This window comes from Astyanax mexicanus, chromosome 17 (assembly GCF_023375975.1).
Source record: "Astyanax mexicanus isolate ESR-SI-001 chromosome 17, AstMex3_surface, whole genome shotgun sequence".
Lineage (NCBI taxonomy): Eukaryota > Metazoa > Chordata > Actinopteri > Characiformes > Acestrorhamphidae > Astyanax > Astyanax mexicanus.
In genome coordinates this window covers 1,640,001-1,667,919 of record NC_064424.1, presented here as the reverse complement: position 1 = coordinate 1,667,919, position 27,919 = coordinate 1,640,001, and the positions used below count along the sequence as shown (strand labels likewise).

The 27,919-nt window shown below is 37.1% G+C and overlaps 1 protein-coding gene across 5 annotated transcripts in view; it reads right to left on the bottom strand.

The window, feature by feature from the left end:
• The window catches only part of rimbp2a (RIMS binding protein 2a), a 169,941-nt gene that overhangs the window by 132,667 nt on the left and 9,355 nt on the right, over window positions 1-27,919 (bottom strand). For 4 of the 5 annotated variants that reach the window (XM_049466733.1, XM_049466736.1, XM_049466737.1 and 1 more), the window contains exon 3: window positions 13,633-13,779. In XM_049466733.1, the coding sequence (XP_049322690.1) occupies window positions 13,633-13,779 (147 nt within the window). Of the gene's footprint in view, window positions 1-13,632; window positions 13,780-21,578; window positions 21,725-27,919 lie in introns of those variants that run through there. The other variant, XM_049466735.1, reaches the window with a different exon arrangement.

Here is a 27,919-nt window from a genome sequence, read left to right as displayed (position 1 = left end):
ACAGCTCATTATCCAGCGATTAAAAGCAAATCATTAATAAAAATACAGCAATTTCCCCAAATTTGATCTAAAAAAAAAAGAATAATTTAATGCGATATATCGGCTTGCTTACAGTATCACAATATTTCGTAATGTATTGAATCGTAAGCCCCTGTAGCATGACAGGTTTTGGTATCGAGCTCAATCACCCAAAAACAAGGCGGGATGATGTGCTTTGTGCTGAAGAAGAAGAAGAGGAAAACAGACGTTCCCTCTTTTTCCTTGTTGCGGTTTTCTCTTCCTCTCTGGAAGTGTCTGTTCCAGCGGAGAGAGAAAGCATGCGCGAGAGGGGGAATCCCACACAGATCTGAGAAAGCTGCAGTATGACCCACTCCGCCTGCACTATCCGAGCATGACGAGGTGTAAAACGATGCCGATCGGGGCTCTCGTCCAGCTGCAGCGCCGAAACGCCTCCGCGGCAGAAAGCGTAATGGACGTGAAATATGATCGAACAGAGGGTCCGTATCGACTGTGGAGATACAGCCTCGGCTCCTCATATCCAGGTCGATGACAGTGGAGGATTACTCATAGAAAAATTATCTGCTGGAGATCTGAGACAACACCACATCTACTGCGGTGAGATCAGTGGATAGTGTAGCACGGTCTAAAGATACTGGAAAAGTACCTCAATATCAGCGTTAATTTCGCTGACGAATAATTTACGTCATAGTTTTCGTCAACGAAGCTTTTTTTCCAAGACGAAAATGAAACTAAATAAAAACAGCAAAAAAAGAACAAAAAAAGATGGGAGCTAACAGCGCTAGGAACAGCATGCAGTTCATTCCTGTGTTATTTGTGCGAATAACATCAGAATTTAATATGCTTTACACAGTGATTCAGAGCTTAGGAACAAACAAAAAGACGAAAACGAGACGATAACTAAATAAAAACTGCAAAAAAAAACAAATGAAAGCGATGAAGAAATCAACTGACATTTTCGAGACGAAAGTGTTTTGTGAAAGTGTTTTGTGAAAGGAAGGGAGCAGTTTGAAAGAGATCCAATCACTACTACTTTAGCGTAGGTGGAGGGGCGGGAAAAGCGAAAAAAAAGCACCGTGTCTACGTCAACCGGTGAATTAGTATTCATGGCCCCCCCACCTTGGCTTGGGACCGCCCACAGACAGAGCTGAAGTCGGTCAGCGACGCCGTCTCGTCAGATAGGAGATAACTAACAGCGCTAGGAACAGCATGCAGTTCATTCCTGTGTTATTTGTGCGAATAACACATCAGTGTTTATATACTTTACCCAGTAATTCAGAGCTAAGAAACAAATGGTTAGAATGGTCTATGGAGGAAAAACACCACCAGCCAAGTACAACTGAGCTAGGTAGGTGTTTAGATGTTTAGATCAGTTTCTACTTACACTAGTTAAAACTGGGCCTGGACCTGGACTCTACCCATCTCTGTGTGTAAGTAACTATAGGTTTAAATAGGATCTCCGGTGGATTTGTTGTTTTACAGAGACTCTAAGACTAGGTCAGTGTCTGAACTGCACTTAGCAGGGCATTATTACACATATTATAAAGTAACATATGACACTGATATGACACTATCGTTCCCCCCCCCGGCCCACTCCTCCACTGGACTAAAGCAGTGTTATAGCGGATCACCAGGGCACTTTTTTTGCACAACTAGATGTTTTAAAATGAATAAATGAAAAAACAATGGAATGAGAGTTTTAAAGTCATTTAAAATGTTATTACCTTAGTTGAGTAGTTGTTGCTTTTCATAATCTGGATTAGAACATTACTAATAGAGCTATTTACTGTATACTAACTCTGTACCAACTCAAGTAATAACTCTTGAGGAGTTCAGCACAGCTGTTTACTGAACCTAAATTCCAGGTGATTCTAAGTCATAAAACTTACTAAGAAAAAACAGCAAAAAATTGTTAAACTGATCATCTAAGCAAAAGTTTTTTTTTCAGAGTTTAAATGACTTTAGTATTAACTTTCTACGCAGAATATTTAAAAATAATGAAAAAACACTGAATTTAATAGAAGTTAATATTTAATATAACAGTTTTCAGTGAGTACAGAACATTTCCCAAACTATGCACCATAGCGTAGCACAATTAGCATGCACCATTTTCGCCGCCTTGGTATGCACTACGCCAGCATGTGCTCGTTTGGAGATTGGACGTTCTTCTGGGACGCTTTAATCACTCTCAGCTTCGGGACACCTTTTACTTTGGCAACTAAAAAGGAATCTCGACCTTCAATGTCAAACTCAGACAGAGAGAGAGAGAGTAAGTAAATTCACAAGCTGATCTGAATATTAATTTTAGCTTTTCGTTCTCAGCAGCTGATTCATTCTCGTTTGGCAGGAAGCTTGTAGAAATCAATTGTGGAAATGGCTTTCCAGAGTAACGGAGGTCGCCCTCTAACTCCCTGAGGCTTTTCAGACCTTTAATATACGACTGCTTCACACCGCCGGGGACTGCGACACAATACCCTCGAGAATCCACTGCCGTCAGATCCACCTCAACCCCTTCAGAAACACACATTCTCTAATAACATCAGATTTACTGATCTGGATACTCATCAAATTACAAACCGTCAAATTACCAAACTCAATCAGATTAGGGTGGGGATTTGGGATTTTAGCTTCAGGGTGAAAGGTCATACTACTGTATTAAGTGATCTTTACATTTTAATAATTATTACTTCCCCAATTCAACTTTACAAATAAGACAACTAAGAACTACTAGCTTTTTAGTAATTTTGGAGATTACAGGGTGTTTTTACACATCCAGCTTGTTAAGCAGGTCTGAATCATTTAACAGGTTCGTTAACTTGAGTTTTTCTCTTGGCTTTGGTTTAGTTTGGGCTTGGTTTAATTCGGGTTTGGATTGGTTTAGTTCCAGTTTAGTTTGGACTGGTTTAGTTCCGGTTTAATTTAATTCGGGTTTGGTTTAGTTTAGTCAGGGTTTTGGTTTGGTTTAGTTCCGGTTTAATTTAATTTGGGTTTGGTTTAGTTTAGTTAGGGTTTGGTTTGGTTTAGTTAGGGTTTTGGTTTGGTTTAGTTCCGGCTTTATTTAGTTCGTGTTTGGGTTTAGTTGGGTTTGGTTTAGTTGAGTTCGGGTTTGGTTTAGTTTAGTTCGGGTTTGGTTTGGTTTGGTTAGGGTTTGGTTTAGTTTAGTTCGGGTTTGGTTTAGTTTAGTTCGGGTTTGGTTTGGTTTGGTTAGGGTTTGGTTTAGTTTAGTTCGTGTTTTGGTTTAGTTGGGTTTGGTTTAGTTTAGTTCGGGTTTGGTTTAGTTTAGTTTGGTTAGGGTTTGGTTTGGTTTAGTTTTGCGTTTTTTTTGTTAAGTTGGGTTTGGTTTACTTGTGAAGACGGTTTTGATTTGGTTTGGGTTTAGATTGGTTTTGTAAGGTTCAGATTTGGTTTGGTTGTGTTTGGTTTGGGTTTGGATTGGCTTGGTTTTTTTGATTGGTTTGGCTTTGGCTTGGATTAGCTTCGTTTGAGTTTGGTTCAGGTTCAGGTTTGGTGTGTCTTGGCCTGATTTGGGTTGATTTCACAAAAAGAAAACTGTAAGTGCAAAAAAATCCATTACCAAACCACATGAAGACGGCGTTGGATTGGTTTAGTTTGGTCCGGATTTGGTTTGGGTATTTCTTGGGTTTGGTTCGGGTTCTGGTTTGGTTTCACACAAGGAAAACGGGAGTAATAATCAAGTTAATCTGCACCTGAACAGCTTAACAAAACACATGTTCAAACAAACCGCATCAAGAGTGCAAGCGTATTTATTCCAATTTAATGGAAAGAATAAACAGTGCGCTAAGAGGTTAAAGATTTTTAATAATAATAATTCACACTTTTACTAAGTGATAAAACTTCTGCATCAAGACTGTAATTGAAAAAACAGGAGGATCAGTTAGCTTTTTTTTTTGGCTTTCTCGTTCACTTGACATCGCAGTTCAGTAGCTCCTCCATTTCCACTCGCTGTTGTATTTTTACATGGATCTCCGTGGAAACCGTGGCTCACCCAAAGTGTAATTACGGTGTGCGGCAGTGGAAAAATAGCTATTTTATTAAAGGTGAGGAGACGAAACTTAGATGTCAGTCTGCATAGGAGTAAAATTACCGAAGGACCACAGAGTTCAGAGAAAAACAGTAGAAAATTCAGCCTGTAATTTTCCCTACAGAGGATGTCTGAGAAAAAAAAAAAAACACGTACATGGTCGTTCTGGACAGGAATAAAATCACAGAGGATAAAAACACCCATAAAAGCGAAAATTACCCCAGAACCCCCTGAGAAAGTAAGATGAATCACTACCAGACAATAGAGAGAACAGAGTCTGTATTACTGCTTTATCTGGTTCATGAACTTATCAATCAGGTAACAGAGGATGGGAGGAGGTAGCGGCAGGATTTTTGAAGCTCTTAGACAGAGAGAGAGAGAAAGAGATTTATATGGATGAGTTGGAATGGAGCTGAACCCCTGCTTTAAATTTCTCTTCCAGTCGATGTGATGGAGAGGATAATAGAGTTATAGGAGCAATATGGGCCAGCTGGAAGAACACTGAGTCTAATTCAGAGCCTAATTTTATTACCAGAGATGGCAACCCTGGCAAAGAACCGCATAACCACGTGTTCTCAAATAACCCCTCTCGCCTCCGTGCCGCCGGCCTCCACGCCCTGCACCGTGGCGTCCCCCTGAACCCTCCGCTGAAACGTAAACCGCCTTCACTAATTAAGCAGACCGTGCCTCTCTCTCTCCACCGTTATTAGACTCTATTAATTATCAGCTATTGGCATTATACTCATGACTGTTATTATCCTCTAACCAATTACAGCGCGGGAAGAGACGCTGCACCGGCAGCAGTACTGCCGTAGCCGCGGAGAGGGGGCGGGGCCAGAGCATTGACAGGAGCGCGACACTTCCTCCAGAGACAGAAGGTCACCCATCACCACAGGTCGATTCTCCGCCCTGTCCGTCACCAGAGGTCGCCTGGCAACCGGCCACGGGATTCACGCAACCGTCGCTGTCACAAACCATCCGTCCCGCTCATCCCACAAACACATGACTCACAATCGACTCACGTCTGCGCGGCTCACGGACGAGAGTGTTAGATAAACTGTACGCTGGACACGCGCCAGCCTGAGCGCGCTCCAATTTCCACGCTCTGTTTCAGAAACACCGGCTGGAGGTGCAACCGATAATTCATTTTTTCATTTTTGCTTTTGTCAAACTAAAACAAGAGAGCACTTAAAAATTACAAGTTTTTTATTTTACCAAATTAAAAACCTCTGGAATAAAATCAAGAGGAAGATGGATGATCACAAACCATCAAACCACCAAACTGAACTGCTTGAATTTTTGCACCAGGAGTAAAGCAGCATAAAGTTATCCAAAAGCAGTGTGTAAGACTGGTGGAGGAGAACATGATGCCAAGGTGTATAAAGAAAACTGTGATTAAAAACCAACCAGGGTTATTCCACCAAATATTAATTTCTGAACTCTTAAAACTTTATGAAAATGAACTTATTTTCTTCGCATTATTTGAGGTCTAAAAGCTCTCCATTTTTTATGCAAAAAATGCTCTAATTAACTATTTTTATTTGGAACTTGGAAGAAAATGTTACCTGTAGTTTATAAAATAAAACAACAATGTTAATTTTACTTAAACATAAACCTATAAATAGCAAAATCAGAGAAACTGATTCAGAAACTGAAATGATCACTTAATTTTTTTTTTATGCATCTTGGCATCATGTTCTCCTCCACCAGTCTTACACACTGCTTTTGGATAACTTTATGCTGCTTTACTCCTGGTGTAAAAATTCAAGCAGTTCAGTTTGGTGGTTTGATGGCTTGTGATCATCCATCTTCCTCTTGATTATATTCCAGAGGTTTTCAATTTGGTAAAATCAAACAAACTCATCATTTTTAAGTGCTCTCATTTTTTTCCAGAGCTTTATGTGAGATTAGACTCTAGACTCTAATTTGACCACCAGTTACAGTAGAGCCCAGGACTAGCATGAACGTAAATACGGCGTCAATTATTCACTGGATTCAACTGTAGTATTATTATTATTGCATAAGCCGGCGTACAGTACGTGCAGTGGCCTGGCTGTGAGTGCCAGTCGCGTGGTGCATTGTGCATGCAAATATGAGATACAGGAGGGTCACGTGATTTGGGAAGTGTGTAGGTCTGACTGTGTTTTAGCATTAAAGATTAAATAGCTCTGGATGCGACGGATAAACCTGCTGCTGTGAGGAGCTACCCATCATACCCCCAACCAGTGCTGGAGCTTCTTAATCATTTATCAAATGGTTATGAATGCATATTTAAATGCAAATAAAATAATAAATGCACGGTTAGCAAAATGTAATTATACAGTCATGGCCGAAAGTATAGAAAAACTTTCAATTTTTCAAGAAAATTAAAGTATCTCTCCCAGAAAAATAAAATTTTGTAATACAGTTTATTTCCTTTGTGTGTTTTGGAACAAAATTGTGGGTAAATAACTTTGTTTTAAGCATGCGATGCTTGTTAAAACTCACCTGTGGTAGGTAACAGGTGTGGGTATATATATATAGAACAAAAACAGTTAAAAGAAGAGAAGTTGACTCTTGAATCTTGCATTGTGTAAACAAAAAAGAAGAGAACAGAACTGTGCGAGAACTTTAGAACCAAAATTGTGTAAAAATATAAAAAAAAAATTGCAAGACTAAAAATCTATCTGCTGAGATCTTTATGTTTCTAACCTCCCTGGACGTGGACAGAAGGACGAACCAGATATTAAGTTGAGAGTACCAATAAATTTGCCCCGCCCACTTTTGTGTGTTGTGTTGTGAGTTGTGTGAAACTATATCAATACTGGCTTTTTTCTTTAGGTGTTCTTGTTGTTTTACACACATCTCCTTTGCCTGTATTGAAACAGCACTGCCAAATAAGCAGGTACAGCTCGCTAGCTAACGCTAGCCAGTTAGCATAACAAGCTGGATGTTATAAATGCACTGGAGTGTCAGTAACTCAGCTCTGTGGATCCAAACACTCATCTTGCTCTGTGCTGCCTGGAGAAAAATAAGAACACTTTATCTGAGGAGCTCCTGCTGCTGTACCTCACTGTAGGAGTGTTTTTTATTAGATTAACAAGATTGAAAAACAACAGCAAACAGCAATTATTTACTCAGAAAAGAGACTTATGGATTTACGCAATCAATCCACAGCTCAAAGAAAGTTTCACTCGTCCCCCACACGAGCCCAGAATACAGAATCATATATTAAAAACAAGTGATAAAACTCCCTAAAACTAAAGAACAGAAGAAGAGAGAGATGGAGAGGGATGCTGCAGGACTGAAAGTGGAGGACAGGGTGTGCTGTACAGCTCGGCCTCAGTTTGTGCATGTCAAATCTCTTTACAGCTAAAAAAAAACAACCTGCAGTAACAGGATCCTGTCAGAACCAGCACCCCTATGGTCAGTCAGCTTCCCATTACCCATCTGCCATTCCTCACTACTGGGATGGTTGTCAGGGCAACAATTGATCTTCTGTTGAGCCACTTGGGACTTTAGGAAACCTTGAAAGACCTCCTCCTCCTCCTCCTCCTCCATCCTCTCAGATTTCTGCTCCACCGTCTCAAACCCAGAGAACCCCGACCCCTGATACTCTCCACCCTTATAGAACCATAAAAAGCTTGATCACAGCTTAAAACGATAAGATGTCTGAATGCGACTTGCGAAATGGAGTAATCGCAATTTAACATAAACACTGGGGCTGCAACTAATGATTATATTGGTAGTCAAGTAAACTGCTGATTATTTTTTCGATTAGTCGATTACAGGGGTGTCACAATTCTCTAAATCCTCGATTCGATTTTATTTCCGATTTTAGGGTCACGATTCGATTCGATTCTCGATTTTCTTTTCTTTTTTTTACAGCAGAGAGGCCTATGCCAGTTTTAGATTAGTCTATGGTCAGTCATTGGTTTGATTCATCAAATTTACAATATATTTTTTCAAAAGGTGGACTTGATATAAGTGATGCAAAGTGATACAAGTGATCTGTAATACACCACATTAAAATAATTTAATTAAGATATATATGTAATGCCATCTAGTGGCTTTTTTTTGGTAGCAGCAGTGTGCACTATTAAAACAGCAATGTGCAACATAACAAAATAAATAATAAAAAATACAGGAACAGTCAGGTACAAAATAATAGAACAATTAGAGCCTTAACAAACTGAACTCTATCCTAATATAACAGTTAAACATAAACAATAAGACTAAGACTTTTTGGGTCCCTGAGAATGAGAAGTTTTTTCTTTAATAAAGATATATTATTAACTTTATCTGAGAGAAAGATGCTCCTTAAGGTACCAAAACTATTAACATATTTGAGGCTAGACAAAACAACTGTTATTTTTATATTTTCTTTAAGTTTTTCTTTAAGAAGATGAGAATGTCCACATTCTCTGGAGAAAGAGCTGCTCTTTCAGCAGTCACAATGTCCGCGGCGTCGCTACAGTGTGCTGCACCATTTGCGTAGCTTAGAGGGAGGGATCGTCCATCCTCGTTTTGACTTCGAGGCTCCAGACCATGACACAATTTCGATCGATTTCAATAAAAAATCGTGACACCCCTAGTCGATTAGTCAACAATTATTTCTGGAATGACCTTTATCTCTAAAAACAACAGAAAAACAGCTAAACATGAGATTTAAAGGCATTTAAATGTCTGCATGTTGTTTAAACGTGGAGAGTACTGATATTTAGTAAGTTAATATGTAATCTGTTGTGTTTGGGCACTTTTGGAGTGAGCCATTTATCCGTCTCCCACTGCGCTTCTGTCCCCAGCACTTTGTGTAATGCAGTAATTTTACAAATTAACGATTAGTCGACAATGAAATTTGTAGTCGACAAATTTAAATAAAAGACATTGTCAATTATATCGATTAATCATTGCAGCCCTAATTGCTCGAAGTTCTTTACACAAAATCACTCTCGCATAAAGATATTATGCAGTCTTACCAGTTTAATTCAGTTTCAGGACAAACCACTTAAGAGTTCTCTCACTTTTATGCAAATAAGCTGTAGCTGGCCACGCCCCATGGTTACGCTGAGCCTTTTTTTTTGACGGGTGAGAGGTGGAGACTTGTGATGTCATAACAAGGGAGAAGCATCCAGATAGATAACCAAATTAAAAATAACCTTAATATCTTAGACTTAATATCAAATTTAGTGTTTCTCTCTATTTCTTTATTTGATTTTTTTTTTCTACATTGTAGTTTGATACTAGAACAGCACTGCCAAAGAAGCAGATACAGTTCGCTAACTAACGCTAGCCAGTTAGCAAAATAAGCTAACACAGTAAAGTAATGTAGAGTCAAAGGCTTTGTCTAGCACTGTCCTGCCTGGAGAGAAACATCACAACGAGAACATTGCTTTATCTAAGGAGCTCCTGTTGCTGTTCCTGTGGAATTACACAATCGATCCATAGCTCAAAAAAAAAAGTTCCTCTCTGTCCCCAGTCGAGCCCAGAGTCGGACCTGGGTACAAAATAATTTATTCAGCACAAATGATAAAACTCTCTAAAACAACACTGGATACAAGGTGCAAAAAAACTTAGAGCAGTAACTATAGCCCTTTTAAATATATATTAATACTGTAGTGTGGAGGATAATTTTAATGCACACTGAACTGAATTTATTTGTTAACTGAAGAACCAAGGGAATTGTGTTAAACTGATAAACAGCTACGTAAATTCTTTGACACCTCCAAAGGCTTCAATATTAACATTGTAATTTGACATTAAGTCATGTGTGTCTAACTTGTGCAATAGAACATTAAAAAAATCTATTTAAATGCTTACATATTTTGAGTATTTTAGATCTGTTTATAGTGTTTATGGAACTATTTAAAATATTTGGTTTTGTAAAGGAGGCAGTGTAAAAGTTGTTGGCGTATCTCTTTTTAAGGTTGTTTGCATTCTTCAGCTGTTTTTCTGTTAATAAAGTCTAAATTTCTTCATATATTGTGTAATTCTGTAGGACAAAATAAACGCCATAGTAAAAGCCTTAATTTAAAGGCTTAATGTTTTATATTATGTAAATATATATTCCTAACAGTACAGTAATTCACAGACCTATATAAAAGCCTAGTCATGCAAATAATTTTAAATCAATAATAATAAAAATACGGTGACATACTGTGAAATGGGTATATTTTCAAGAATCTTGAAAAATACAGTGGTATACACTTTTGGTCATAGTGCCCAGCGTGAAGGAAAAGCAGCAACTATTGTTCAGCACCTCCAGGAACTCCTTTAAAATGCTGAGAAAACTATTCAAGGTGACTCTACCTGAATAGAACCACCCTGGCTCCACCCCTCACCCTTCAACCCCCACCAGAGCCCTGCCCACTAGATCAGTTGAAAAACTTTTCCAACATTTCAGTCTGCTAATTGAGAACCTCAGACAGTACAGTGCAGGATTAGCCAGCAGACTTCTTTTGAGGGAGAGATCTGTACCTGTATTTGTCCGTGGTAAGTCAGCAGATGAGGGAGATATAATAATTTCCAAACAAACAATGAGTTTCTATGTGCTTCTATCACAGTTACGCATGAATTGTGTGAGCTTGTTTGTGGTTTTTCCTTTAAAATAAGCACGGAGCGTGGCAAGCAACAGCTTATTATTTGCATAAAAGTGACAGAACCCCTCAGGAGAACTCACACACTGCACACTCCTCTGTCCATCAACGGAACTGCTGTGGAGAGGGTGAGCAGCACCAAGTTCCTGGGTGTGCACGTCACAGAGGACCTCTCCTGGAGCACCAACTCAGCATCACTGGCCAGGAAGGCAAACCAGCATCTCTACTTTCTCCGCAAGCTGAGAAGAGCTGGAACCCCCACCCCCATCATGACCACTTTCTACAGAGGGGCCATCGAGAGCATCCTGACCAGCTGTTTCACCGTGTGGTACGGGGCCTGCACAGCATCCTGCCGCAGGACCCTCCAGCGCATCGTGAGAGCAGCTGAGAAGATCGTTGGCACCTCTCTCCCCTCCCTTCAGGACCTGTACAGCTCCCGCCTCACGCGGAAAGCCCTCCGTCTGGCAGGAGATCCCACCCACTACACAGCTTCTTCAGCCTGCTGCCATCAGGGAGAAGACTGCGGAGTCTCGGGTCTAGGACCAGCAGACTGCGAGACAGCCCCATCCATCAGGCTGTGAGGATGCTGAACTCTCTTCCCGCACTACCCCCCATCCCAATCCTGCCCACAGCACACACACTCTCATCATCCTGACCCCACATCCTCCCACCAACACAGTACTGAAACTCTGCACTAGAACACACACAGTACTGTAACTTTTGTAAAAGGACCTGCACTACACACCCAATACCTGCACTACTGTTACGCTGCACTGTCATACACACTTTAATTCCCCAAGAACTGGGAACTTTAAGAACTTTACCAGCCTTAAGCTAGATACAACATTGCACTACTGTTATACGGGTTCTATTTATATTGTCACTTGATCTTAATCACCATTAATATTGCACTATTATCTTCTGTCTCACAAATGTCTATTGTGTTTTTGTTGTATTGTACATATAGTGTCTCCCACTCATTTAGATTTAGATTATATATTATTTCTTTTTATTTCTATTTATATATCTATTTCACCCCCACCACTACTGCACCTTGTTCTGTCTCATGTATGTCTGTGTCCCTGCTGCTGTATTGTACACATAGTGTCTCCCCTTTTTCTTTATTTTTCTTTATTATCCATTATCTGTACTTGCTGTAAAATTGGGAAGGAGAGTAACGTAATTTCAATTCTATGTATGTCCTGTACATATGCAGCATTGACAATAAAACTACTTGACTTGACTTGACTTGACTTGAAACGTCTCGTTCTGAAAGGGACTGAAACTGGTCAGAATAGAGCTGGTGAGATCTCTCTGTGTAAAGAACTTCATAAACAGATTTTGTATAGACCATAGATTTTAGATATTCTAAATAGTATAATGCGTTCCTTTTAAAAAGTCCAGCAAAAGATAAATAAAATAAACCTAAACAAACGGAGAAAAGAGAATATCCTACAGTACCGTCCCAGCAGTAAACAAGCAGATCTCAGCAGTGCTGTTTGTCCGGTACGGTCTGTGTGTTCTGGCTCTCAGTAAATCAGTGTTTGTTGGCTGATGTTGGATCAGTGTGTTCTGGGCTTTTCAGGCCTGCAGTCCGAATCCATGAACCAACTATCACTCTATTCCAAACCCCCACAGCCCCACAGCAGAGCCAAACACAGACCCGGTTACATAACCCGTCACAACGGCGGGACCGGCACCACACACTAGACTTTTATAGGAACCCATGATTTACATGACGCGAAAAACACGGATGAAATGACCAAAAATTAAGGAATAAATGCGAAATTCAGATATAAAACACAGAATACACCAGTGACGTGCAGTTACTATATTGTGGGCACCCCTTCTGCAACACCCACCACTCAAACCCCACTATACTACAATTACAGTTTTTTTTTAAACAAATATCACTCATTTGTATGCCTACAAGACGCCAGAGCACAAAAACTCACCAGTCAGGCGGCCTATTATTATTGTGAATTAGGTTCACATTAAAGGACAGCCTTTAAAAAAAAAAAAAAAGGCTTTTTAATAGCGGTGGACGATATGGCCCTAAAATAATATCATGATATTTCATGGTATTATCGCGATAACGATACTCTTGGCGATATGACAAAAAAAATAAAATAAATAAAAATACACTACTGCAACAAAACAAAACTTACATTTTATTATTGTATACGATATAATATTGCACATCTCTATAACTGAGATATTAAAAAAAATACAAGAATTTTAGCAGATTTGTAACAGAACTTCAAATATCTCCATATATCCAGGATTAAAGTAAAATAAATGAAACTGGACAGATATAATCTGTCTCTAGTAGATACGATATGGCACACCCCTACTTTTTAATATGATATGACACAATATTTGTCTCATTTACGGTCGCAGTTCCATGATAGTTAACTAGCCTAACTATTGAATTAATCCAGCATGAGCTCCGTTTTACATTAATGCGTTCGTAGCCTCTTCAGCACAGCGCTGGTGAGAAGAGGTTAGACAGCCATGGCCCCGCCCCCGGAGTGAAAATCATGTATCTGATTGGTTAGATCGTCCTTCGACTTTGCTAACAGACTCTACACTCTAATACACCCTTCTCAAAACCAGGAGAAGGGTCACACAGACACAAGGGGGAGGAGCTATTTTAAAAAGCTTTGATTGGTTAGAACAGCTGCCAAGTATTCAGACCATTGGTTAGAACCCAACACCCCAGTTTATAGAATGAATATTATTAGGCTTAGCAGGGATGGTGGTTTCAGCACACTGGTACCATTAAACACTATATTTTATCCATATTCTTCTCCACTCAGAAATACTTCTAAACTAAATAATACGGACTAACACTTTAAGCTAGATATAAAGTATTTATAGCATTTTTTACTGACTGATCTTCACATTAAAAGGAAGCACCTTTGAAAACCTAAAAATCCAAAATGCAAAAACAAAAAAAACAATAAAATAACGCTAAAATTAAGCATAAAAACTCACCAGAGATCTGTAGTGCTGCTGCTTCTGCTGCCGTAGAGCAGCCACCTCTATCTTCAGAGCTCGGTTCTTCTCCTCCAGCAGCCGGAAACGGTTCACATTGTGAGCCGAATGCGTGGAGAGCTTCAGGGGGAGAACGTCCTGCTTCAGCTAAAGGAGAAAGACAGGAGAAAAACAGGAGAAATGTATTCAGTACAGAGAAGAGCTAGGATAAAACATTGTTTGAATATTTCAAGTTTGAAAAATTGTCTTGCGCTGTATCAGGTATTGCAGAATCACAGAGATCTGCGAAGGCGCAGTAGCCATGACAATTTTTAAAAAGCTTTATTTTTATTTTTTTTTGCATTTTTGAGCCAAATGTTTAAAACTGTTCAAATACAGTTTTGAAATTGTAATTAGACTTTTAAATCTGAAATTTAAACCAAATCTAACCACCTCACAAATTTAAGAACATCTGATGTATGAATTACACCATTAAACATGTCAATTTTATCTGGTTTTGCTATTTATAGGTTTATGTTTGAGTAAAATGAACATTGTTGTTTCATTCTATAAACTACAGACAACATTTCTCCCAAATTCCAAATAAAAATATTCTCATTTAGAGCATTTAATTGCAGAAAAGATGCAGAGCTTTCAGACCTTAAATAATGCAAAAAAAAATAATAAAAAAAACAAGTTCATATTCATAAAGTTTTATAAATAATCAATATTTGGTGGAATAACCCTGTTTTTTATGCATCTTGGCTTCATGTTCTCCTCCACCAGTCTTACACACTGCTTTTGGATAACTTTTTTTTCCCCAGTCCTGTATATGGTATATATGGAAACACCACTTGATATAGAGACACATACATGTAATATATTGCATTTCTTCGTGTTGAGGCATGGCTGGTAGGCACACAGCCAATCAGGGACAAGCTCCAGAGATGTTAAGACGAAGGGGGCGGGGCTGAATGCCAATAAAACAACTTGTAGGATAAAATACAACCGAGAACAGCAGCAATCAGGCAAAAATCAATGCTCAGGGACGGGTTCTTTACGTTTTACTGCGAACCCATAAGGTCCAACACATGCAGCGCCAGATCCAGCGTAGCGAGAGCTCGCCGTCGCGTGCTGACGGCTGCCAGCACTGCGGCAGTGCCAGGAACGCCGGCGTGGGAGTGCCGCAATCAAACCCAAGCTGTGAGCCGAGCTCCGGGAGTGATGCACTGGCAAACCGGCCCCGTCTTTACACCCATGTCCATTACTGATCATTTATTCATGACTACTATCCAGGCGTGTCAGACGCTGCCAGGAGGCCTTCACAAAGCAGCTCTTGCGCCTTTCAACTTCTTCTTTAATAGATCACAAAGAGAGAGAGAGAAAGAGAGAGAAACACACGCCATTAAACACAAACAGAGCCTCTACTGCACCAGTCTCTTATAACTCGGGCTACATTTTCCCCAAACCATTCAAATCTAGTGTTTGGGAACTTGAGGCCCATATATATATATATATATATATATATATATATATATATATATATATATATATATATATATATATATATATATATATATATATATATATGCTAGGGCTGGGCGATATGATGCAAAATTTATATCTCAATATTTTTTTTTCCTAAATTACGATATACGATATCAGTCTGGAATAGCATAAAACCAAAAGACACTTCAGTGTATTTTTTGTTTCTCGTTTATTTTTTTACTTGTATTTAATTCAGCAAAATTAAGCAATTTTACATTAAAATGCTTTACACATGCTTGCTTCACCTAAATTATAAGCAATATAAACAGCTTACATGGTTAATATTTGCCCTTTACCTTTCTTATGTTACATTTCTTTTAAAAAGTGCTACTTTTTTTTATTAGTTTTTTAATAAAATGTAAAAGAAAATGAATTAAACTCAAGATATGAGTAGAAAATTAGTTTAGTTTAGTTTCAAATTTACAAATGAAGCAATGTTTATTAGCCCTTGGCCAAACATACTGTATGTAATATACATGTGTGTGTGTGTGGGGGGGGGGTGTACAGTGTGTGTTTATCGAAAATGTGTTTTGATATATGTTTTTCACAAAAAATGAGCCAATGCCAATGAGTTTGAGTTAGATTTTGTTTTTTTTGTATCATTTGATGAAAAATGAAAACGGGTCCCACAGACCCGAACACCACACAAGGGTTAAGAAAAAGTAAAAAGGTGAAAAAAAGAAAAAAAAAGAAATAAAAAATAGAATCGTTATACTTTTCCTTTTTTTAATATATAAATCTGAGCTGAAACGGTATCATGTATCGTATTTTTTGCAATGTAAGGAGCACCAGATTATAAGACGCATAATACAACACTAGTAAGGAACAGGGGTGTTGCCATGTTTTCCTTCTAATTAAGCAGGTCTCAGGCCTGGGTGGTGGTGAGGGGTAGCTAACTAAGTTAAGTAAAGCAAAACTAAGCTAAGTAAACTTACAGTGTACAGAAAGGTGTAAATTCTGCCTGGCATCTCTGCCTGCCGCACCTCCTCCAGTGCACTTGCGGTCAGCTGCAGGGTCGTCAGCTGGTGCCACCGTTCATAGATGTTTCGCCCCCAGACCAGTACACCTCGCGGTGGGGGGGCAGTGGCTCTTATGGGGACGTCTCCCTGCCACCCCCTGCAGCTGACCTCATTGGGGTGTTGAACCCCAATTTGAATCCTTTCTCCGTAGCCAGAGCCAATAGCTTGCTTTTTCCGCCTCTTCTGCCAACTCCTTGACTGCTTTTTTCAGCCTTGTCCCGGTCATCCCAGTGTCACGAAGCAGCTGCATTGTTGATTTCCCCACAAAGCCCCTACAACCAACTTCCACCGGGTGGATGGACGTGGTCCAGCCGCCTTCTCTGCACTCTGCTGCCAGGTCAGAGTACTTGAGCCGCTTATGCTCATATGCTGCCAACATTCCCTCCTCCCATGGCACTGTAAGCTCGATGATGAGAACCTTTTTCGCAGCCCTTGACCACATCACCACATCTGGTCTCAATGTTGTTTGGGTGATCTCGGATGGGAAAATAAGTTTAGTACCCAGATCGACACGCATTTCCCATTCCTTCCCAGGAGAAAGCAGGCATGTAGGTCTTCCTGCTGCTGTCTTCTGCACACCCTCTCCTGGTTTAACGAATGGGATCTTTGGACGAGATACTTCTGGGAAGATGTTTGCCCGGACCCTGCTCTCCTCTAACTGCTCTGCCAACTTTCTCAGCACTTGGTTGTGTCGCCATCTAAGTGGACCCTGTGACAGAGCTACACTACACCCAGATAGTATGTGCTGGAGACTTACATTAAGTTTGCTACACAGAGGACACTTCTCCTCACTTCCAAACCATTGGGAGAGGTTTTGGGGGCAAGGCAGGGTGTCATATGCTGCTCTCAATAGGAAGCTGAGCCGTGACTGTGGCATTCTCCAGATGTCTGTCCAGGTTATTACCCTGTTGATGGTATCCTCCCAGCGGGTCCATAAACAAAACTACTATAATTCGTAAAAAATAATAATAATCTTTTAAAGTAAAAGTATTAGTTAGTATTAATCTACAATGCAAAACATTTTAAAATAATGAAAAAACACAGAATTTAATGTGTGCTATTGCATACAGTACAGTATCACCTGTAGCTCAGAGTTTCTCTGATGTTTCTATTTATAGGTTTATGTTTGAGTAAAATGAAGATTGTTGTTTTATTCTATAAACTACAGACAACATTTCTCCCAAATTACAAATAAAAATATTCTCATTTAGAGCATTTATTTACAGAAAATGAGAAATGTCTGATATAACAAAAAAGATGCAGAGCTTTCAGACCTCAAATAATGCAAAGAAAACAAGTTCATATTCATAAAGTTTTAAGAGTTCAGAAATAATCAATATTTGGTGGAATAACCCTGGTTTTTATTCACAGTTTTTTTTTCATGCATCTCTGCATCATGTTCTCCTCCACCAGTCTTACACACTGCTTTTGGATAACTTTATGCTGCTTTACTCCTGGTGTAAAAATTCAAGCAGTTCAGTTTGGTGGTTTGATGGTTTGTGATCATCCATCTTCCTCTTGATTATATTCCAGAGGTTTTTAATTTGGTAAAATCAAAGAAACTCATACTTTTAGGTGCTCTTTTAATTTTTTCAGAGCTGTATTCACACTTTAATAGTGATGAATTTATGAAACTCTAGTTTAACAGCACTATACTGAGAATATCAGCAGATTTCTGGTTCTGATCTCATCATCTGAGCATGGCTGACTCAGGGGAGCACTACTGCCTGCTCCCATTAGCTTCCCCCTCACAGGAGACGTCTCTTACACTTCTCTCCTCAACCTCTGACCGCTCTCGCGCTTTGCGACAGCGCACCAGAGCGCTACCTTTAGATAAAGCTTCTCATACAGCAGGTGGGGGCTTATCTCGTAATTACATGAACAGAAGCAGTGATCAGTAATCAGTGCTGTGGTTCTGTGTTTCAGATCCAGGCTAAGGTCAGACCTCGCTGAGGAAAATCCAGTACTAAACTAGAGCCAAGCTCTTTAAGCTCCAGCAGGGCTGAATGTAAGATCTAGACCTACATGAAGCTACCTGTAGTCCTCCACCTGGACAGCTTGGCTCGTGGTGCTCTCCTGCCAGGCCTGACCGCGTTTCCTGTATTCTACTTCTTTTATCTTTCTCCAAACATATTTTATTTTACTTTTGTCTATTTCCTATTCTACATTCATCACAGTTTTAAATGAAATCCACCAGGAGCAGCAGGAGATCCGTCTTATACTACAAACCAAAGCTCTCTTAAAAAAAGAACACTACAGTAAAAGAAGCCTCTGGGAAAAAATAAAAAATAAAGGTTAATGGTTCGCTAAAGGTCAGAGCATAGACCTGATTACATTTACACTGTTCTAATTATAGCACTGGTAAATTATGCAAATCTTACACTTTATTTCATAATATAGAGTACCAGTCAAAGAGGTTTAAAAACACTTTAAATTCAGTGCTTTTATTTATTTTTTAAAATGTTCTGCATTGTAGATTAATTACTATTATTATTATTATTATTATTATTATTATTATTATGAAAAATAAAACAAATTTAATAAACAATAATGATGAAAAATAAAAACATTAAAATAGGACAAATATACTACTACTACTAATAATAATAATAATAAAAATAATAATATTTAATTAATGATTATTATTACTATTAAGAAACATAAAAGAAATTTAATAAAACAATGATAAAAACATTAAAATAGAACAAATATACTACTACTACTACTACTACTAATAATAATAATAATAATAATAACATTAGTATTTCATTAATGATTATTATTACTATTAAGAAACAAAACAAATTTAATAAATCAATAATAATTAAAAACATAAAATAGAACAAATATACTACTACTACTACTACTACTACTAATAATAATAATAATAATAATAATAATAATAATAATAAATAATAATAAAAATAATGTAATAATAATATTTAATTAATGATTATCATTATTAAGAAAAATAAAACAAATTTAATAAAACAAAAATAAAAACATTAAAATAGAATATACTACTAATAATACTACTACAACTTCTAATACTACTACTACTACTACTACTAATAATAATAATAATAATAATAAGTTTATTTTTGTTTGTTTCATTTGTTCTATTTTAATAGTCTTTACTACTACTTCTACATTTCTCTTTTTATTTTCTTAGTTTGTTTTATGTATTTATTTTATTTATTTATTTATTTTTTTACATTCTTCCTATTTACATTTTGTTTCCCATTTTGTTTAATTTTTATTCTTTTTTTTTCATTCATCCTAGTTTAATTAGTTTTATTTTTATCTATATATTAAAAATAAATGTAATTTATTTGGATCGACTTGTTTTAACTTATTTTTACGATTATCTTTTACTATTATCATGGTAATCATGTATGCTATATATTTTATATATATATACATTTTTTTTTTACCAATATGTTTTATTGTTTTATTAATATATAATCTATATAGGCATTTTTTTAGTATTATGTTTTAGTTTTTAATCCTATTGCTCTGTTCTGGGCTGAATTGTTAACGCCTGTAACCTTTACCAGTACCTGTATCCACCAATCATATTAACCCTCTATGAAATAGTGTTGCCTTCAGACAACAAACCACATCTATCTATCTATAACATTATATCTATAATATTATATTCTACATCCAGTACAATGAGGCGTACAATGAGTCATAAATAAAAATATGTATTTGTGCAAGAATAGGTAGAGAAGTAGGTTTAGCTGCTTATATTATTACATTTTTTTGTAAACTTACTAAAACAGTGTTTTTTTATATATATATATTTGTTGCCTCGTGTAGTTAGATCTCTGGTTCTGGAGATAATTTCCTCCTATGTTGAATCCTGTTTCAGTTTCAGCTTCCCTTCTCCAAATAAAAACACCTGATTTCAGATTATCATCTTGTTATAAAAAGTCATAATCAAAGTTTTAGTTTTCTATAACCACATAAAGTCCCAATCTTACAGAAATTATATTTATCCTCCAGAAAAACATATATATATATATATATATATATATATATATATATATATATATAATTAATGTCTAAAAGGGTAAACAAAAAAGTTTGGGAAAGTAACCTTATACAGTAAACATAAATTAAATTATCATAGTAAATATACCTTAAAAAAACATGGTGTAGCTTTGTTAATGTTAGTAAACTCAGGTGACCGTCAACAACCAGTTAACTGTTCAATCTAACAAACTATGGCTTTAATTATAATAATTATTATTCTGAATTATAGTGTTTATATGGGTTAAATCAGCAATAATCTGCTTATTTTACTGACTGTAAATCACACAGTTTACACAGCTTACCTCAATGAGAGTTTATTAGTTAAGTTTTTAGTGTTTTAAATATTACATAACATACATATTTGAATTGATCCTTTAGCCTTTTCTACAGATATTTATAATACAGCTTCGAAAATTTTTAGACCACTTCAACACATTCAGTTTCTCTGATTTTGCTATTTATAGGTTTATGTTTGAGTAAAATGAACATTGTTGTTTTATTCTATAAACTACAGACAACATTTCTCCCAAATTCCACATAAAAATATTCTCATTTAGAGCATTTATTTACAGAAAATGAGAAATTGTCAAAATAAGTAAATGAGTATTTGTTGGAAAAATCGTGTTTTTTTTTTTTTTTTTGCACGGATTTCATGTGACTTGCCATGCTCTCCTCCACCACTCTTACACACTGCTTTTGGGTGATCTTATGCCTCTCCTGGGGTTAAAAAGTTTTTTTTAGCAAACAATTCATTGCTTAATAGCTTACAGCTGGTCTGTAGTGACAAAAATAAACTGAACTTTGGACTACTGACAACATTTCTCCCATATTTTTAAATAATTTTTCAAATTTATTTACAGACAATATGAAAAAATTGAGCGTTTAGATCTCAAATAATGCAAAGAAAACCAAGTTTATATTAATTAAGAAACCACAATGCTAATGTTTTAAGTTCAGATGTATAACAACACAAATATGTTGATCCTATTAGTAAATATACCTTTAAAAAAACATGGCGGCGTTAGTAAACTCATGTGACCGTCAACAACCGGTTACCTGTTCAATACAACAAACTAAAGCTTTAATTATCAGCAGGGTTTTACTGAATTATAGTGTTTATATGACTTAAATCAGGGGATTAGCGCCGACCTGCTTATTTCCCTGACCGTAAATCACACAGGTAACTCAGTTAACCTCAGTTTACCTCAGAGAGAGCTCGTGAGTTAATTAGTTAATTAGCTGAGCCAGGTGAGCTGTAATAAGCATGGATGCTAATCTAGGAACAGGACCCAACCCTAACGTTAGTTGGAAAATGCGGCACTTCTTTGTCTTTTTCCCCTCAAAAAAAACTCTGTTTCCTACCTTTCCTGAGGAGAACTTCGGTGTCATTAGTCTGTTGAGGGTCTTCAGTCCACAACTTAATGTTTCTGACTTTATAAAACGTTACAACGCGTTACAAACACAACCAGCTCCAACAGAGCAGAACTGATTCCAACCTGGCTTCGTTCTGCCCCGCCCACTCGCACGACGCCCCGCCCCCACATACACAGCGCCAATTAACAGGTGAATACTATAGAGGACCAAACTTCAAAAATTAAAAATGAATAAATAAACAAATAAAGAAAAACGTATGTAAATAACTCAATAAAAGCAATATGGTGATTAAAAATGTAAAGAATAATTATAATTAATATGAAATAAAAATACATATACATAAATAAATTTGTTATTTATGGGTTTCTTTGTTAACATTGTTTAATTTTTCTTTTGATTCATTGGTTTATTTATTTACATAACTATTTATTTCTGCATTCATTTATTCCCGAAAGTTCAGAAATCAATATTTAGTGGAATAACCCTGGTGGTTTTTAATCACAGTTTTCGTGCATTTGGCATCATGGTCTCCTCCACCAGTCTTACACACTGCTTTTGGATAACTTTATGCCTTTACTCCTAGTGCAAAAATTTAAGCAAGTTAGCTTCTCAATCTCAGTCTTCCTCTTGATTATATTCCAGAGGTTTTCAATGTGGTCAAATCAAAGAAACTCATCATTTTTAAGCGTTCTCCTATTTTTTTCATTGGTGTATATTGCAGAATAACAATCTCAATGCAATTTTTCCCCCAATATCATGCAGCTCGTAATTTATGGCCAATCAAAAGTTTGCAGGTTTAAAATTTCTAAAGAATTTAACTATAAAACATTTAATATGTAATATAAATGAAATAAAATAATATTAGTCCACAATTTTATCCAAGGTCTACATGTTTATTTACATGTTTTATTAATGCAGTTAATCATTCAGTAACTGCTGTTCATTAAAACTTATTATATCTTACTCAGATTACAAACTGCAAAAGATCCATTAGCAAAAACTAAACAAAATATGTGTAAATTAAGACGTATATGCTTTTATTTAGCAAAAAAAAATCTCAATAGGGTAAACAAGTTTTTTGTAGTAAGGTTTTTTTTTTTTAAATAAAAGTCTCAAAATTAGTGAATTAAGATTTAAATCGAGCAAAAATCCCTGACTTAATTTTGGACTCAAGAATCAGAAGAAACTTTTGTGTTTATTTTGAGTTTAAATTACTTAAAATAAAGTGAAAATGCTAAGTAAGATTAGGAATTATTAGGGATTATTTTTCCTAAAATATACAAAATATATTCCAACTAGAACAATTCTTAACTGAGTAAAAAAAAAGTTTTATTTCTTTGATATCGGATATGTTTATTTTTCGTTTAGTTTTTGCAGTGCAGAACACTGCCTTCACTAAAACAATGCCCACACTGCAAATAGCTAAATGTTAGCAAATGAAATAATCAATAAATAAAGATTTTTGTAAGAATTATGTAAGTGTAACTAAGTGTAAGATTATTTTTATATGAATACTTATATGAATGATTTTAATCAGTTTTACTTCAATTTTTCACCTCATTTTAAATAATTTGAATCAAAATAAGCACAAAAAGTCACCAGTCAAGTTATTCTAATTCTTGTGCCCATATTAAATATAATAAATCAGTTGTTTTTTTTTTGCTTGATTTATATCTTACTTCACTCACTTTAAGTGACTGTGCAACAGCTTCTTCCACCAGGCAGTCAGACTCTTCAACACACAGAGACAGAGCTGAACCCCCCACCACTACTCATCCTACACACTCATACAGAACTGAACCTTTACTCCAATATTTGTTACTAAGAAAAAATATGCAATTTTCTTTGTTGCTTAATATAAGTATATGCATCTCAATTTACATATATTATGTTTTAGTTTTTGCAAATGGATTATTGCAGTGTATAATAAACGGAACACTATAAATATCAGGATTTTTTTAGGCACCTATTGAGTAGAACCCTGTAAAAACTGACTAATCTACCAATATAGGTATATACGTTTTTCTGGTATGCATTTTCCAATTTATATTTTCAGCACAGCTCTAGATGCGCTGCTGTGGGACTTTTACAGGTGTTACAGGTGTTACAGGTAGGTGTATTTTGAGCACAGATGGAGCCTGAAATGCAAACACTGGAGAGATAAAGATAAAGAATGACAGACTCAGGGCAGCAGTTGCTAAGCAGTGCTCAGAGCTGAGGAGATAAGATAAGGCTTGTGATTGGGCATTGGAATATACAGTATATAACCTGTAGATCATGCCTGGTGCCATGCAGTCTCCACCAGTCTTACACACTGCTTTTGGGTGAACTTACGCCTCTCCTGAGGTTATATTGTAAAATGAATAAATAAATAAATAAAAATATATAAATGAATATATTGTACTTATATTGTTGAAAATTAGTGAACATTTCATTGTTTAACAGCTTACAGCTGGTCTGTAGTGATAAAAAATAAACTGAGCTTTGTAAATAGATGTTAAAAATGAGGATTTCCAAAGCCTTTCCTTTATCTGCAGCATTTACACACTTACAGCACATTCACACTTTCATCATTATAATAACTAGAAAAAGACTCAGATAAAACACAGAGAACTCTGTAACTATTAAAAGTAGAAGTTCTTTCTTTTCTTTAGAGAAATTACAGATGAAGTCAGAGAGCGGAGTAAAAGTAAAAAAGTACTCAATTCAAAATGTACTTTGAGTAAAAGTTACATAGTTAATTACTTTTAATTATTTTATGTAAAAAGTAAAACAAATCATAAATTAAATTGTTTTTAATGAACTATTATTTCACATAATAATTTGGACCTTTTTCAGGCAGTATTTGTTCAGACCCCTCCATAAAACATTTTTAAGAACAAGTGGCATAGATTATTTACTTTACTGTTAAAAACTTATGGTCATATATGTGACTATAAACTGTATTTTTATAGTTTTACAGGTCATTGTTATATTTTAACTTACAATTGCTGTGCTTTAACTGATATTTACATGTTTTTTTTTTAACATTTAAGCAGATTATTTAATGATAAAAATACTCACCACCACATGCTTTCTCAGGTTTGATGTGGAAGTTTTGAAAGCTGCAGCTCTGTCTGGCGGGGCACAGTTTGTATTGCATGAGGACGTTACTGCCTCGTTTTTCCATGCGCCCGTGCATCTGCGCCAATTAATATTTTTTTTAATTCATGCAATTGTTTTTTTTTCCAGCATTTTGTTTTTTACTCAGTCATCAGGAATTTTTCAATGTAGCAAAGTAAATTACTTGTGTCAAAATATACTTGAGTAAAAGTAAAATTACCTACTTTAAAAAACTAATTTAAAAATGACAAAATACTCATTAAAATCTACTCAGTTACAGTAACTTGTAATTGTAAATGTAATTCATTACTTTTTCACCTCTGGTGTCTGGTCAGTAATTGTCCAGTGATGGTCTTGTATATATTGTGCAGTCAGTAACTGTAAACCTACAGTCACAAATTACAAATAAGGTATTTTTGCACAATATATTGTTGCCAGTCTATTTCCACTCCAGACTCTGAATAGACAACTGATTGGCTTCCTCACTGGCTGATATGTGTGTGTGTGTGTGTGTGTGTGTGTGTCTGAGAATCCTGCAAGAATCTTACATAATCCCGGCAAACACAGTTCTGCACACTACTACAAACACTCGCAAGCCTGTGTGTCTGTCAGCCGTCCAGCTGGCAGTCATGCCATGCTACATCACCACAGACAGACAGTCAAACTGCCACCCGCCACCCGGCACCAAGGCCTGGGCGTCGGCCAACGGAGCTGCCGGAACACGCAGCCAATCACACAGCTCAAGACATCCATCCACTAATAATTCAACCAGTTAAGAGCAACCGGGGAAGCCTTACGATCGTTTAGGTGTGAGCTAATCGATCAGACAATCAATCAATCAAACACTTGATGATATCTTACCGCTCTACAGGATTAAAGAGGCAATACCCTGAAAAACAGCAGCTCTACAAGGAACCCAACCAGCCCTAACGCAAATGTAATATATACATATATACATACATATATAATTATATTATTAATTATAAATTATATGCTATTACGAAGTCTATAACATATATATATATATATATATATATATATATATTATACATACATACACAATTGTTGTTCAACTGAGGTGGGGGGGGGGGGGGGGTCCCCCTATACTTTACACTGATTGGTTGTAGAATGCTGTCAGTTCTGTAATTAATCTACAGTTACAGTAGATACAGAATCACCAGCACTGTAATCTGTTGTACAGTTACAGTAGATACAGAATCACCAGCACTGTAATCTGTTGTACCTGTACTGCTCTGTAATTAATCTACAGTTACAGTAGATACAGAATCACCAGCACTGTATGGGTACAACAGATTACAGTGCTGGTGATTCTGTATCTACTGTAACTGTAGATTAATTACAGAGCAGTACGGGTACAACAGATTACAGTGCTGGTGATTCTGTATCTACTGTAACTGTAGATTAATTACAGAGCAGTACGGGTACAACAGATTACAGTGCTGGTGATTCTGTATCTACTGTAACTGTAGATTAATTACAGAGCAGTATGGGTACAACAGATTACAGTGCTGGTGATTCTGTATCTACTGTAACTGTAGATTAATTACAGAGCAGTACGGGTACAACAGATTACAGTGCTGGTGATTCTGTATCTGTATCTAAACTGCAGACGAACACCTATTTTGGTCTAAGCTAATTTTGATCCTTTTTGCAGCCCCATTTATTGCTGCTATTCCTGGTGCTGTGTGAAATCTCTGTAAGAACAGGGTAGAGTGAGGAAGTGACGGTGTGAAAATGAAGCGTATGCTACAGATGCAACAGATCGAGAGCAGACTGTAAACTGGAGGAGGACGGCTGTAACTATTGGCTGGTTTCTGTGCAGAACTGAGTGCAGACTTGTCACTCCTGCTGGGTGTTTGCCACCCTGAGAACAGAGAGACTGCAGTAACTGTGAAACATGGCCTCGGTCCACACACACACACACACACACACACACACAATGTGTAACATGCCAGTCTTGATTTTAGCACCTGGACAGCCAGGCATGACCTTCAGCACTTATAAAAAATATTGCCTGGAGCTCTGTCGCTCTATCTCTCTCTCTCTGTCTCATTGTTGTTCTCTCTTTTTCTCACGCTCTCTCTTTCTCTATCTGTGTCACACAGTATCTCTAAATCTCTCTGCATCTCACAGTAGCTCTCTCTTTCTCTCTCACATTGCTCTCTGTCTTACAGTCTCTTTCTCTCTCTGTCCCACAGTAGTTCTCTCTTTTTCCCATACTATCTCTTTGTCTTACATTATCTTTCCCTCTCTGTCTCACAGTAGTTCTCTCTCTTTCGCTCTCTCTCTCATACTCATACTCCCTGTCACACAGTGTCACTCGCTCTCTTTGTCTTACAATGGCTCTCTCTGTGTCTCACAGTATCTCTAACTCTCGCTGTCTTACAATAGCTCGCTCTGTTTCTCACAGCAGTTCTCTCTTTCTCTCTCTCATACTCCCAGTCACACAGTGTCGCTCGCTCTCTCTTTGTCTCACAATATCTCTCTCACAGTATCTCTAACTCTCTCTACGTCTCACAGTAGCTCTCTTTCTCTCACATTGCTCTCTGTCTGTCTCACAGTAGTTCTCTCTTTTTCCATACTATGCCTTTTCTCACAGTATCTCTCTCTTTGTCTCACAGTAGTTCTCTCTCTTTCTCTCTCTCATACTCATGCTCCCTGTCACACAGTGTCACTCGCTCTCTCTGTCTGTCTCAAAGTAGCTCTCTCTTTTTCTCTCTCACATTGCTCTCTGTCTTAGTCTCTTTCTCTGTTTGTCTCACAGCAGTTCTCTCTTTCCAATACTATCTCTTTGTCTCACAGTATCTTTCTCTCGCTGTCTTACAATAGCTCGCTCTGTTTCTCACAGTAGTTTTCTCTTTCTCTCTCATACTCCCAGTCACACAGTGTCGCTCGCTCTCTCTTTGTCTCACAATGGCTCTCTCTGTCTGTCTCAAAGTAGCTCTCTCTTTTTCTCTCTCACATTGCTCTCTGTCTGTCTCACAGTAGTTCTCTCTTTTTCCATACTATGCCTTTTCTCACAGTATCTCTCTCTTTGTCTCACAGTAGTTCTCTCTCTTTCTCTCTCTCTCATACTCATACTCCCTGTCACACAGTGTCACTTGCTCTCTCTGTCTGTCTCAAAGTAGCGCTCTCTTTTTCTCTCTCACATTGCTCTCTGTCTTACAGTCTCTTTCTCTGTCTGTCTCAAAGTAGTTCTCTCTTTC